General features: G+C 41.1%; 1 protein-coding gene across 1 annotated transcript in view; it reads right to left on the reverse strand.

The window, feature by feature from the left end:
- Positions 1–565: 565 nt before the first annotated feature.
- EHF (ETS homologous factor) overlaps positions 566–14,989 on the reverse strand; it is a 30,907-nt gene continuing 16,483 nt past the window's right edge. Inside the window, exons 2-9 of the mRNA XM_040067690.2 lie at positions 12,929–13,028; positions 10,250–10,495; positions 9,870–9,929; positions 7,382–7,450; positions 7,223–7,291; positions 4,135–4,194; positions 1,529–1,724; positions 566–898 (exon numbers count right to left, since the gene is read on the reverse strand). Of these exons, the coding sequence (XP_039923624.1) occupies positions 799–898; positions 1,529–1,724; positions 4,135–4,194; positions 7,223–7,291; positions 7,382–7,450; positions 9,870–9,929; positions 10,250–10,495; positions 12,929–13,025 (897 nt within the window). The 5' untranslated portion in view covers positions 13,026–13,028 and the 3' untranslated portion in view covers positions 566–798. The remainder of the gene's footprint in view (positions 899–1,528; positions 1,725–4,134; positions 4,195–7,222; positions 7,292–7,381; positions 7,451–9,869; positions 9,930–10,249; positions 10,496–12,928; positions 13,029–14,989) is intronic.

The following is a 14,989-nucleotide window of genomic DNA, read 5'->3' on the forward strand; positions in this document are numbered from 1 at the left end:
CAAGACCGATGCTCTTCCGTTGACGTTCACCCCAAAGATATTAGTGAACAAAAAATAGCTTTTTTCCTGGGGTGAGCTGAATGTTCTTTGAAGGTTAGGGAGGACACCGAGTATCAGGTAAGGTCTGGCCCCAAACGTCTGCCCAAAAAAGAAGGTCTCAGTGGTGGAGGTAGTATGGGTTCTCCAAATAAATGCTGACAGCCACCTTGCAGAGCCACTGTCCTTGTGGCTGGGATAAACCAGCTGAAGAGGAACCCATTGTCTAATTCAATAAAAGCAGCTGAAAGCTAGCAAAATATTAAAACACTCAGAAATCAGAGGAGGGAAGGAACAAGTGGTATTGGCCAAGGAAAGCTATAAACCATCTGACTATGGAAAAAGGCTACTTGGCTCAGAGATGCTTTACTGTTTCCTCCACTTATTGTTGCCTTCCAAAGTGGATTATCATACTCCCTAAATGCCCAAGTATTTAGCTCCTTCCCTTTCTTTACATGACTCATAAATCACATTATGCCTGTATGATTTAAAAAAAAAAAAAAAAAAAGAGGAAAACTTCACAAGAAGGGAAAAATAATCATAATTCTATAATGTTAACTTATATCACAGAAAACTGTGTACATTTTTTCCCCATACAGGACATACTTCAAATAAAATAATTTTAACACCAATAATGATAATGTTTTTTCTTCCCGACAGAAGTAGAATTGTTTTTTCACCCCAGTTTGGTACATAAATATAAGAAAATAGTCTTTGAATATTTACATCCATGTGTTTTAAATGTTATTTCTTGATATATATTTAATTTTCATTTTCTCTCCAACCACGGGCATTCTTTCCAAATTTATACACTAATCTCCGACCATCCACGCGCTCAAGGATTTCTCTTTTGTAATAGTATCTGTTAAAATAAAAACAGAGAAAGATATAAGAGTAAATTCACCTATGGTCCACCACTGCCAACTAGACAATCCCTTAGCTAGCTTAAAAAGTCATTATTTTCTATTGATATATACATATCTATATATATATATAAAATACCTAAGATCATTATAATTGAATGTCAGAGAAGGAAAAGGGGTGTTTTCTTTTCTCCTTTATATTAATTAGCTTCTGAGTTTGAATTTCACCATGTTTCATGTCAAAGCATATTGCTAGCTTTATCACACACTCTTATGATATTTCACGGGGCTTTTTTCCAGATAAGCCAGGATCTGAAAATCAGACTGGGAAAGAACCTCAGCCATTGAAACATTCTCAGGCTTCTGCAACCATATTCCCTCCCTCCACTGGCTGTTTGGACGGAGCAAAACAAAATTTATATATGTATAAACAATTATTTGTGTTACATGTATCATATAAACTACAGAAAGAGAAGAAAAGAACATAATGCTACAATCTCCAAACTAGTCTGAGACTGTCAAAGAAAGCAACTGCTGCTGTTGACAAATCTTTTTTCAAAGTCAGACAAATTCTCCATCCAGTTGGTCTGTGTTTGTGCCACAGTCTTCCTCAGCAACATCCAGCTCACCTCATAGCCCGGCTGAGTTTCTCATAAGTCATGCTGCTGTTGTTCTTCTTCTTTCCCCACAGCTGAGCCACAGCTTCAGATTTTAAAAATCTGAAGACACCTTCTGATCGGTCTTCCCACTTGATTAATCCTGGGTTTTTCTCAGGATTGAGAAGAATATCTCGAATAAATTCCCAAAGATGAGTTCCTCGAGGGTCTGAAAAAGGAAAAAGGGTAGGAAGGAGTGTCTCAAGAGCTCTCTGGGCTATGCTTGCAATTTTTCTTGTCATCCACAGAGGGTGAACACTCAGGCCATAGTTTCTGGAATACAAGACCCCCACCTCAGAGATATACAGGTGAAAAACACTGGCAGCCTTTCAGCTGCAGGTAAGTGTTGCCTTCCAGCAGTCTGAGCCCTGTGGCAGGCACGTAGGAGCCCCAGCTACCAGGGGAAGCAGAGTCCAAACCACCCACTGCTTCCGTCTGCCTTTGGCACTGCACTGTTTCTGCCCTAAAGAGAACATATTTAAGCCTTCCCCTCATCTCATTTGCCCATTTCTCCTGATCCCTGTCTACAGCACAGCACGTAGCCTGGTATTATTGTGTGGCACATGAAACAGCAGAGATTACCATGAAGGAGGCACTGAACCTCCATGCATTTAAAAGACAGACAGAAGGCATGGGAGGTGAACTGCCATTCTGCATGAATGAGTAAGTAAGCAGTTGTAGAGTGGATAGAAAGACAATGACAAAACTGGCCAGACAAAATTGTATGTAAAAAGGGAACCAAAAAGTTTGACAATGGTGTAGAAAAGATGAAAACAGATCTCCAAGTTCAACAGGTAGACCTCTCAGTTTAAGCACAAATACGTCTCAAAGTTACTATAAAGACAGCACCAGAAAGTCCAGGTCAAAAAAAAAAAAACCAATTAAATAAATCCATCAAGTCATATGAAGTAGTTTACAAATGAAGAATAACAAACACAGTGACAAGGTGAGCCAGAAAGACAGCAGTCCTTTGGTCTGACTTCAAAAGTATGCAATTAGACCGAATTAAGAAGGAAACAAGCTAGTCAAAGACATGAAGGTAAAGACGTGAAAATGGGTATACAGTGCAGTATAAGTAGAATTAGATTTCAGTCAACTAATCCAATGTTTTTCTTTATTGTTATAATTGTTTTCTGGACTTGTTTAAATGTGGTGGACATAGCTTATCAGTAACTTATGGTCATGATATCGAGCAGTACTGAAGAAACTGGAAATGAAGGGGATTAGCCCAAACTGCCGATGTGACCTGTTTTGTATGCCCAGGCTGTGACTGAGATGTTAGAATCATAAAACGTCTCAAGTTGGAAAGGACCTACAAAAATCATCAAGTCTTACTCCCTGCTCCTTGCAGGACATCCTAGAACTAAACCACATGACTAAGAACATTGTCCAGACACTCCTTGAACTCGGTCAGGCTTGGAGCTGTGACCACTTTCCTGGGGAACCTGTTCCAGTGACTGACCACCCTCTGGGTGAAGAACCGTCTCTATTGTGCAGTCTAAACTTTCCCTGGCACACCTTCAGTCCATTTCCTCATATCCTATCACCAGTCACTAGAGAGGAGATCAGCACCTCCCTCTCCACTGCCCTCCCTGAGGAAGCTGGAGACTGGGATGTCTCCAGCCTTGTCTTCTCCAAGCTGAACAAGCTGACAGGTCTCAGTTCTTCACCAGTGTTTCTTCAGATCAGTCCTGTCTAATCCTTTCATGAGCAACCTTTTTATAGACACACACACACAAACACACAAAAACCACCCAGATATCTGTGTAAAAATAAAAAGTTTAGGAGCTCTCTTGGGGCAAAGCGACAGAACAAGAGTAAGAAAAGTCAGGAAGAGACATAATCTGGGGGTCATACTGAAACAGAATGAACGCAAATACCACAAAATGCAGTGAAAGACCAATTCTAGTAATCAGAGAATTAAATAGGATGGAAAAGACATACATAGGATATTTTCAGCATTAAAAAATCTCAGTAAAGTACATTAATGGAATTATGTACAGAAATCACAAGTGTGGTATCCTGTCTTCAGAGTCAAGTTGAATAAAAACCAACAGAAAATGTAGGTGAGGGGAGTGGAAAGACTGTCATATCAGGGCATAAGAAGGCGGCAAGATTGAGGCACAGGTGCTTGCATGTGATGTTGTGCATGAGAAGTTCTGCAAGGAGATGCTGAGCAGGGTCTGTGGCATGTGCTGCACCTGGCCGGCACAGGAACAAGCACGACTGTGCCCACACACAGGCCCTCCTGATTTAATCCTGTGTCTTCCTCACCATTCCTTTACTCCACTCCACCAGCCCAGTTCAATATATGGCAGAGGAAGGTAGTTTCTGGTTGCTTCCCCATAGGCCCTCACTGATAAAAACAATTTGAAATGTTTAACAATACTGAGTCCAAAAATGATGTAAACAAGCAGTACTAGACAGGCAGATCCTTTCAGAATTCAATCACAATAATGATTTAATGAGCTGTGCATTCAAAATGCTTCCTCTTCCCTCCCAACTATGATCTGATCTTCATTTGTTTCTTTTTCCTTCAATCAACTAACCGTCCATTATAAGCATGGATGTTGACTTACTGTGCTTCTTGGTGTGGGACTTTGGGGTATGATCTTGCGATTTTTTTGCGTCTGAAGAGTCTGCAGAGAAGGAAAATTAAGCCTATTTGTAAATTTTATTAAAGGCTTTCCATTGACTAGCAGGTTGAAAGAAATAAAACCACAAAAAAGAACAAATATCTCTTCTAAAGATAATCACTTTTCGGAAGGTAATCTAAGTGAGGAGGGAGAGTTTTGTTTTCTGTACTATATGTTAATCAGCACACTTCTCAAAGAGACCATTGATGAATAAAGAATGAACGCAGAGGTAAACATTTGGCTTTTGAAAGATAAATTTGACTAACAAATACCTCACCTCATGTTGTGTGTGAGAGAGAGAAAAATAGGATCATCACATCTGTAAAAGGAATCCTGAATTGTCCCATTATCTTAGTCTTTGCTGAAGCACGTATCTTTGGGGGCTTATTTGTTTCTGAAGAGATGATCTAATGGGAAATGTATGTGCTGGTACCAATGCACAGAACACCTACCTGACTAAAACATAATGAACTGGCAAAGCACAGTTGTTCAGGGCGGCAGAGTGGGGGAAAGGGGCTGCGCTGGTAGGAGTTTTTGGCAGCAGGACAAGCATATATTTTTCTGTGGCTCAGAGCCATAAGAACAAGCCATTTCTCATCAATGGTACTTTATCACCTGCAGCCAGCCAGAGGAGGAATAAGGTTTCTGGCACAAGCATTTCTTCAGAAATGAAAAAAAAAGAAGTTCCGCCTGTTCATGACTGTAACTTACCTCGCAGTCTGCACGTTCAACCCTCCCGCCCCTAAACCACCGCAGCCTGGCTCTGCTCTTGTACTTAATGAATAGCTTTCATCTGATTGCTCAAAGTCTCACAAAATCTGTGGGATAGACCTGAGAGGGAGCCCCTTCTGTGTTTGCTTTTCAGCATACCTCGTCCCTGAATCCCATAAAGCAAAGCTTAAGGTCCCACGCATGTTTTCCCAGCTTCTATGAATGCACAATTATCATACTTTTCATGGAAACCAAGCATTTGCATGGGAAAATGACTCACAGGAAATATTTATTTGCATAGGAACTTGTCAGATTTGCACAAGCTACTGCAATAACTGCATGTGAAAAGGTAGATGCAAAGTTATTCACACACTTGCTTTATTCATACATAACTGGAAACATAAACTGAACAAGACGGTGGGGATAGGCCGAACCTCTGCTATTCTAAGTCTGATAAATTACTGTCCTTGACCCCCAAGCAACAAACGTGCTCTGAGTCATTTTGCCTTCCCACTCTCAAAAGAGCAGGAACCAGCCTGAACCTCACTGAGCTTGGAGGGGGGTGTGGTGTGGGGGAAGTAAAATGAGGCTCATTTCACTGCCTTTCCTCAGATTATGATTCCCCATATGTCATTAAAAGCCTGTGGGAACTCCAGGTAACGACTGCAGGACCCAGTTCTTTATTTGCCCTCGTATAAATCCTTCTCATTTTAAAATCCCACAATTCGCTTGCAAATGTTTGTTATGCTCCACTTAGCTGGAAATTTATTCTTGGAAGTTCAGTTGCCTTGTGCCTAGCCAGTGATTTATTCTGGATTTCAGCTGTGTAAATAGCCTCCTGCTCTGCCACAGCTCCTACGTGGAGATTGGTTTCAAACATGCCATCTGAGGAGGCTGGGGCCTGACAGATGAAAAGAGTTATGATGCAGTTTCAACAAAGCCGTCTTGCAAAACTTTTGACAAAAGGTTACACATTATTTGCATATGATTCAGGAATGAGCCATTTTTTTACGGGATATACAAATTTAGTTTTTACAGCAGGCTGTGCCCTTGGCGTGCCACCCTAGCTCTAGGCTTAAGCAGTCAGCAGATAAACACACCGTGCCAGGAGATGGACAGGTCCCCATCCCCGTCAGAGAGCCCTGAAAGCCTGGTGGCCATCTTGTGAGCGTGTGTGGAGGTGGTGGAGAAAGCAAACAGGGTGTTTGGCTGGGGTTTTTTAAGGCTTGGTGGTTTTCTTCTTCTGGTCAATTTTTCATTCTCCACCCCACCCCCCCCCACACACACACCCTCTCTTTTTAGTCCGTGGCTGAGTGCATTAGTTTAAACTGAATGTCACTTGGCAAGTCCAGCTCAGGAGGCCGGAGGAGCAAGGCACAGCAGGCACAGGGGCTGTCGCCAGCGCCCACACGCAGCAGCGCAGCACTGCACCCAGTGCAAGGCTGCGTCTGCGGCAATGTGCTCTCCTTTCTTACCCTCCCGGGATTTCCACTGCTTTCTCCCTCAGATCTCAGCTTAACGCCCTCCTAAGAAGAACCCACCTTTCCCTTCCCGCTTTCTTGCTCCCTTGCCACCTCTGCTTTACTCTTTTCCCACTGCCTTGCTCTCCTCACCCCGTCCTGGTGCCAGCGCCCGGGGCCAGGGCCCACAGGGCCTTCTACACGTGTGATCAGACTGCACTTTGACCAGCAGCACTACAGCAAACAGGCTTGCTCTGTCTTCTGCTCTTTCACATTTGAACTCTCCCTCACGGAAGGGAGGGGAGGTTCAGCGAGCAGCCCGCTGCCAGCTGAGAGAGGCTGCAGGAGGAAGCCCTTGTGCCGGCATTTTGGGCACGGTGCTTGGCGTGGGCACAGCGCTGCCCTACAGCTTCCCCAGGCCAAGCCGAGCCTGGCCCCAAACCCAGCAACCTACTCAGCATGAGTCACGGGCTCACCGGGTAACACGGCCGCTTCTGGGGAGGAACGGGGCACCTGTCTGCCCATACCCTTCTACACCACAGAAAAGCGTGGTGGAGCTGGAATGGCATGTCTTTCTGACACTAATGTTTACCCTTTTGACTCGGTCACTTTAAACGATATGTGGAGATCAGAGATTATTTGATAATCTTTCTCTTGACAGAGAGAAGACAGAAGCATTTCTTTAAAGAAAGCTATTGTAATAATGACAGTTAATAAATCTGTCAAAATCACCATTGCTTGGTTTAAAATTACTGGAGGCTCAGATGCAATCCTACAGCAGAAGACCACAGACACTATTACATGTCAGTAGCTCTGGGACAAGTGACAAACAATTAAAAATATAATTACAAGTTTCTTACCAGAAGATTGGTGACTAGGTGTCATCATGGAAATCTGAGCACGACAGAATGTTTTACTGTCCAATAACTCTGGGAATTAAAAAGAAGACATTTAAAATAATAGCCTCAGACAACAATAAAGCCACCTCAAAATGCATGAAGTATTGTGATGTTAGTTACCTACTGTGCTACCATAGCCACTGTCATAAAGATAATTATCTTCTTTCCAGGACACCATTAATGATGGATCTGAAAGCGAAGGACCAAAAGGAAAATCAGATCACTAAAAGAATATATTTTAGCACAGAGGAAAATGTTGAGCACTGAAAGAGTTAAAAATGTGGTGGGGGGGGGGGGGGGGGGGGGGGGGGGGGGGAATAGCTGTCAAGGGAACCAAGAAGTGAAGGGGCTATGTACAAAATTATTTCTTTTCACTCAAATTATGCACGGAGTTTTTCATATCCAGGCAAATGTATTTACACAAAGCACTGACTTTTAGGAAAAAATGTAGTATGCTCTTCCTTTTCCTGACTAGTATATCATTTACGCCTGGCCTTGGAGGAGGTTTCCAATGCCAGATCAACTCTAATTCTACCCAATCCAGTCCTGAATTCTCAGCCCCTGATGATTATGACAGTGTGTTGGAGCCACAGAGATGAAAGTGTTCTCAAATATCTAGTAAAACAGAAGGATGGTTATGATGAGTATTTATTTCTACAATGGTAGAACTCGAAAGTCCTCTCTGAAACACAGCTTCATGTTTAAGCACATAGTGAGAAACATCAAAGCCTATTCCTAGATGAAGGGCCATTTTATTCCAGGCACACTAAGTCCCCATCCTTAACCTAAAAACCACCTTCATGATTAAAGAGGAATAATTTTTAGTGACCTTCTGGTTATATGGATCAATACAAGCAGAACAGAAGTATTGTCTTTATGACCTGTACATTGGTCTAGAAATTACTGCCTTCACAGTGCATTTTTAAGGTCAGAAGCCTTAAAAAATCTTTTTCTTTTGAAACCAGGTCAGAAGAGATGAGATATAAGGTTCAAACCTAGGTTAAACCTAATTTTTTTCATGTTCATATAAATGAAATCAAAAACCCCAAAATGAATTACAGCTAAATAATCATGTTTGGCCAAGTTACCACTTATGACATAGGAATTTAGCAGGCATGCTAACTAATAGCTGCATGTTTGGGCACCCAGAGCTTGCGTTCCTACAATAGCACACACCCTTTACTTGCTTGGACACCTGATCTGCCTAATGTTGCCTCTGAACACAGGCCTTAGCCAGCCAGAACATGGGGACAGTGTTCACCTTCCCATTTTGGCCTTTTTCAGTGCCCGTGTGTTTGCAGCTGTGATGGTTTACTGGAGTAAGCCGGGTTTCTCCTCAAAACCACCAGCCCTGTCCCTGCTGCCTCACAAGGAGTATCTTTCCCAGCAGCCCTAATCCACAATTCCTGCTCCCCCACGTGCAGAAACTTAACCCACTCTCACTGGCCATGGTTGGCACCACCAGAGCCCCACCAGGCCACTCCTGATTCAGCACATCCAGGAGAACCATCAGTCAGTTAGTCCTTTCTAAGACGTGCAGTTGAGGTACTTTGCCCTCATCTCTAGTAGGAGGATGAAATAATATCATACTAGGATCTCATAAATCAGGACTTAAAGGGTTACTGGAGTTACCTCTATGGAAAGCCACAAGGCTGCCTCCCGCACATCTCCCCTATCACACAGGCACAGGCCAAGAGTGGATTGCAGGTAGCAATCCTTGCCTGCTGCAAGGAGAATGTGGGTAATGTTCCTGGCTGGAGAGGCTGGGCTCCAACAGGTTAGGTGGATAAACAGGCTGACAGTGTTTGTTGGAGACGCCACATGCAACAGATCTGTATTTGTTCTGCCAGCAGATATCAAAATGTGGACACACCTACATACAAAGAGGCTGGGACTGGTGGGATAGAGAGTGTGTGGATATGGACAGGTGTGATCTGGCAGAGGAACAAGGAAAATAATTGTGCCTGAAGAAGACGGTTGAATCAAGCTGGAGTTCTTTTCTCAGTTAAACAAAGCCTTGGGAGGAAAGGGATCTAGCTACAAACACTGTCAGAAAAGGAACTGCAACAGCAGAAATGCAGATTTGATCAAACAAAACTACTGCCTGTATTTCAGTTTCATTGAAACCTGTGAAGAAATTAAAGTGTAACATTTTGTTTTCTCTGCAAGCTGTGTTTTTTTGGAAATCTTGTCGTGTTTGAAACATTAACAGCACTTCTCAACAAAATATTTTTTCTTCCTTTCTTTCTTCCTTTTTTTTTTTTTTTTTTTTTTTTAACGGAGCCTATTGTTAAAATAGTTGTTTTGAAATCAGCTGAATGAAGCATAGAATGAAGTCCTCTACAAAGCTACCTCCATGGAGCACCTCAAACTATTCCAACTCTGACCATCAGTGTATACTGCTGATACTGCAGAGATCTCCCAGGAAAAGTGGCCACATGCATGCAGTATTACCTGAAACTCCAGAAGTAGGCACTGACTGACATTTGTATTACTTCTTTAATTCTGCATGATACGCTTTCCGTTTTATTTACTGCCACTTTGATTTGTCTCCCCTGGAAGAAAGGACCCCACTTTTCAAAGGACAATTTACCCAACTGATACTCACCTGTTTGCTCTGTCTTCACAATGACATTATGAGATTGGTACATGTCACTTCCACACTGACCTGCAAGAAAGCAAATTGGCAGATAGGAGGTATAAGCATGAGCGCAGAGGAATTAAATTGTATTAGCTTCCAAGCAGCAACTTCTACACAGAGACAGAGGGCTGATTTTGGAGCAGGAAATATTCCCTCTCTTCTTCAACCTTCAGATTTCTGCCTTAAGTCATATCCAAGAAATTTAGCAATACAGTAAATGAGCTATAAGCAGAATAGCAAACATAGCAAATATAATCTGCCAGGCAGGTTTCTGGGGAAGTTAAGGACTTCTGAAGATCTCAGAATTCAGACCAATGTACACATGTCTCTCTCTAATATCTATTTACCATTCCATTTTAGGTGCTGGAGGTTGCTGTAAAGCAGTTGTCCTGCTGTCCCAGCTGCCTGAGTGAATTCCTGCAGGCTCATACTACACAGATGTTCCCCATTGATATCAAACTCCTGGAAAGGTATGCAGTTGGCATCCAGTTGGTTGGTATCAAGGAGGTGCTGCAGCCACTCCCAGACTTGAAACTTAGTCCAGTACTGCGGGTGTATTTCGTGCCACTGGGTTCCATAGAAGCTACTGGATACTGGGAAAGAAAAAAAAATATTTACTGTCTCTGATAGCATTGTAGTCATCAGCAATAAGATCTATAGCCAAATTACACATCTTGGAAATCTACAGATCTAGACACTTTTCTCAGTCCTTAGCATTGGCTCAGTAGCTATTGCTGGAGAAGATATGTGGGGTTTTGGCCTCAGTTAAGAAAATGGGCATTGTTTCATTACACACCTCTTGGCTGATTGATTTGCAGGAATTAACTCATTAATGTTGCCTAAATACACCAAAATTCTCTGAGGGAAGATACTTTACAGAAGTATTGTTGAAAAGCGATGTGTGGGAAAATGCTTTTATTGCATCAGAAAATGATGGAAAAGCCTTGCAAAATACTCATAAGGCAACGTGGAAACTTTCTTTGAGTAAGAACTTAGTAGGGGCTAAATATGAATTGTAGGGTTAAAAAAAGGAAGGTTAAAAGCACTCTCATACTGCTCCACAGTAAAAGCCTATCAGTGTGGGCCATGGTTTCATGACAGAGTTGGCATTCTGATGGTGCAGGTTATTGCGGTAGTCGTGTAAGATGGTTTCTGAATGTAGTTGTAAAACTCATTTCTAGTTATGGAAGCTGCCTAATTTTCTTGTTAGAATGTCTGAGTCTTTTCTTGGCAATCTCTTAAACTGCTCTCAGTTGTATGTCATTGCACGACAATAGTTTGCATGTGCAAATGGAAGAAATTGTACATGGGACAGGATCATCATGTAAGATAAGAGCAAGGGCAGGACTGCTTTGGTCTGTCCTCACAGAGTTCAGTGCAATTTATTCCCTGGGAAAAGAGGAAAACTGACTACGCCAGACAGAGGTGACGGTGAGATAAAATGTTCACAAGTACGGGAAGGGTTTAAGGCTGAGGGAATGAGAGATTACAGAAGAAGGAGAGGTTGCCATGGCCTAGCTCTGCAGTGACCTCGCTCCAGGACATGGCACCAGTCTGTTTCCAGTCTCCTCTAGAAAAGAATTAACCACACAGTGAGAAATACTGACATCGGTGGATATTGCTAGAGGACCACAAGCACCAGTATTGGCACATTTTAGGAAATCACCTTAACTGAAGTGCACCAGACCCCAGGTCTCTTCTCCTGAGGTATAGGACAGTTTCCAGGTAACACAAAAACCATCCCCACACTTATTTAGCTTTCTTTATCAATAATAGCCAAGGCTTGTGTAAGTAACTTAGGGAGTTTGCAGGACTGTTCCTCATCCTCCCATTAAAGGATTTGGGGAATGAATGTGGAAATTATTAGAAGTGTGGTATGTCAGAGAAAAGTGTTTGTTGGAGCTGTTGAATATCCCCTGAAAGGAGGTTGATTTGTATTCTTATCACTTCACAAGAATGAAGTGATTTCAAAGGCCACTAGATTCGTAATGTTAACAAAGATACTTTAGAGAAAGTAGCTTAGGTAAAAGTAAGTGAAGTGGTGAATTACTGCACAGACTGGTCTGAGCTTTGAGCTTCCTGTTCCTCTAAAATGTAAGTGAATCCTAAGGAGTGTCACCCTGGAAATTTGATATAGATCCTCACCATTTCCCTCCATGAAATCCTGTGGAAGAGTGAAACCCAGACATGATTTTTTTTCTGTATGACACTCTTCTAGACCGAGAGTACATTTATCAAGTACAAGTTGACATATTCCTGCATATTTAGAAATTACACATTAAAAAAATTAAGCATTTCATTAAGTGGGAACTTTATGTTTTGTGGTAGTATTACTTGGATCAGAAGGACAAGAGCAGCATGTGATTGTCCACTTAAGATTTTAAGTTTTATCTGTCCATTGAATGATGAAAAGAATTCTAAAATTATGTCAAGCTCCTGTAGAGTTATAGGTTTATATATATATATATATATATTTATATTGAGAAAATATTTATGAATACATTTTTATATACAGATATACAATCAGAAAATAGTAAGAAGAAAAAAAGAAGAGAAAAAATCAAAAGCCACAAGCTATCTAGTGTTCTAATATCAGTCTAATTAGAAAGCTGCTAGTAATTTGAGCTGAAAAAGCAAATATAGCAAAGGAGCAAAAATACTATTCCCCTGGAAAGCCAGAGGGGTGATTAGCATTAAGCAGTAATGTTGGTTCAGAGGAAGCACGAGGGGTAAAGGTACGAGAGAAAGAATTCTGGACTCAGAAGGGAGAAGCTTTGGCACTTTCAACGCCATTCAATTTTAAGAAAGAGAGGCCAGTAAGGAAATGGACAATAAACTGGTCCCTTTTGCAAGTTCAGCTTTTTACAAATGAAGTAACAAACGAAAATTTTTCTTACCAGAAGTAAAACTCCAGTAAATTAGTACTACTGAAAAAATAATACTCGTACATGCTTAAAGGTGTAGCAGCCCCTTTTCCCCAGCCTCCCATAAGAGAATACAGCTCAGAGCAGTTGAATTTCTCTTACCGTTGCATGTGGAATATCCGTCTGTCCAGGAAGGCTGCTGGTGGAGTAGATTGCTGCTGGAATTGATACTCATCCTGCCAGCTCCTTCCAAAATCATGATCTGTAAGTGAATCAAATAGCTTGCTTAGTGAGCGGTGTCTAGTCCGAGAGGTAAATGGCAAAAAAGGCAAAAAAAAAAAAATCCACGGAAGGTGAAGCAAGGAGGCCAATTCCATTTGTAGAAGAAGATACAACTGAAATCAAGAACATGTTGACACAACCCCTTTTCCACTGCCACAAAATCTCCTTATGATAAACATTACCATGATTAATTTGCATACGCAAGAAGCAAGTTTCTACAGCTGCCCATCCATAAATGAATAATCTGTAATCAGAAAAGAAGCCGAATGAAAAGAAGAGGCTCCTGACAGAGCAGTACATGAAAACTTCCAAGCTTTGAAATACTAAATAGTTTTACTTTTTTTTTCTTCTGCTTTAAAGAAAAATGTGATTTAAACATACTTTTCCTTTTTCTTTTTGTTTTTTTTTAAGATAGAGGAAGAACTTTCCAATAATTGCAGATGAAACTATACAGTAGACTACAAGGCATGCTCAGGAAATCCTTCACACAGAAGGATACACATAATGTTACAGGGAGGTAGCCTTTCCAAGGGACTGTCTTGTCAGCTGACCCAGTTTCTTATCTGATCTACGTCAGCAGTGTCTATAACGCTTCTTGGTAACAAATATCACAGATCATACATTTCAACCCACCAAAAAAATCAGATGGTCAAAGATCTTGTAAATAAGACAGCCATGGTTGGAACAGAATCAACATTTTGGAGTGACACCACCCCAAAACAGCATTCCCTCTTTTAAGCAAACTTTCCTTTCCATGTATCTTAGCATTAGCACTATGAGTAAAATTGTCCTTTACTTTTTTATATAAAAAAAAATCCTAGTTGTATGATGTTCTAGAAAAATATTACATTTATCACCTGCTTAATCATTCCAATGAAAGTATACAAAATTCCCCAGTGATGGGTATTCTTGATGTTTTACATTATCTTTCAATGGTGTGAAGTTGTATTTAAAAATATACATTATAACCAAAGATATTATGGAGGAGATTGGGAAAGTAATTTGTTAAACATTACAAAGGCTTTGGATTGTAATTCTTATATACACAGGGGGAAAAAAAGAAAACCAAACCCCTGTTCAAAAATATTGAAAGCCGCAAAGTCTGTAAAAACAAAACATTAGACATGAGGATGGCATGTGCATGCAACTAGACTTCACCCTAGAATTAAAAAGGTTGTGAAATACAAAATGGGCTTGTGAAGGGTAAAGTCACTGGTCTTGACTGTTTATCCACTGAGGCCAGTGAAAAAACATCCGCTGAGAGCACATCTCTACCTCCTACCAGTTCATGCCAGCAGCTCCCTTTTTGGTAAAAGTGAAGGAGTCAATAGAAACACAGCCTTGGTTTTAAAGGACCAGTCTGAAAATTACCTAGTTTGGTATTTAAAATAAATCACGTACCTTAAAATTTACAAGTATCTGTTTCTCTCCCCCCACCCCCCCCACCCCTCTACCCCCTATGTATTTAGAGAGGGAAAGGGAGAGAGAGGGGTTACTGACAATTGCTTAAAAAGCCAAAGCCTTAGGAAGTTTAAGGAGGTTTATCACAGGGAATGGTACTTTAGAGTGAAAACTCGTTTAGGGCTTTTTTTTTTTTTTTTTTTTTTTTTTTTTTTTTTTTTTTTTTTTTTTTCCCCCCTTTTCTTTTTTTTTCAGTAGCTACGCAGAATGGCAAAATCAAATGGATGATTTGGCAGTCCCTTTCCACTTTTAATTCTACCCAATCTGTGATTCTCCTCCACTAGCAAGGAGGATTTAATTTCTCATAGTAGGTATATGGGGTTACAAAATATTAACAATTGAGAGAGATACTTCTTGTCCTATTCTGGCCAAAGGAAAGATGACTATCACATTATTCAGTACATTCATACAAGTTAGAAGAAATTTTTTAGGCCCATATAAAGGCCAGGTGACTTGGTATTGTGAGTGAGAAGGTGTGAG

The sequence above is a fragment of the Hirundo rustica genome, chromosome 6 (genome assembly GCF_015227805.2).
Source record: "Hirundo rustica isolate bHirRus1 chromosome 6, bHirRus1.pri.v3, whole genome shotgun sequence".
Lineage (NCBI taxonomy): Eukaryota > Metazoa > Chordata > Aves > Passeriformes > Hirundinidae > Hirundo > Hirundo rustica.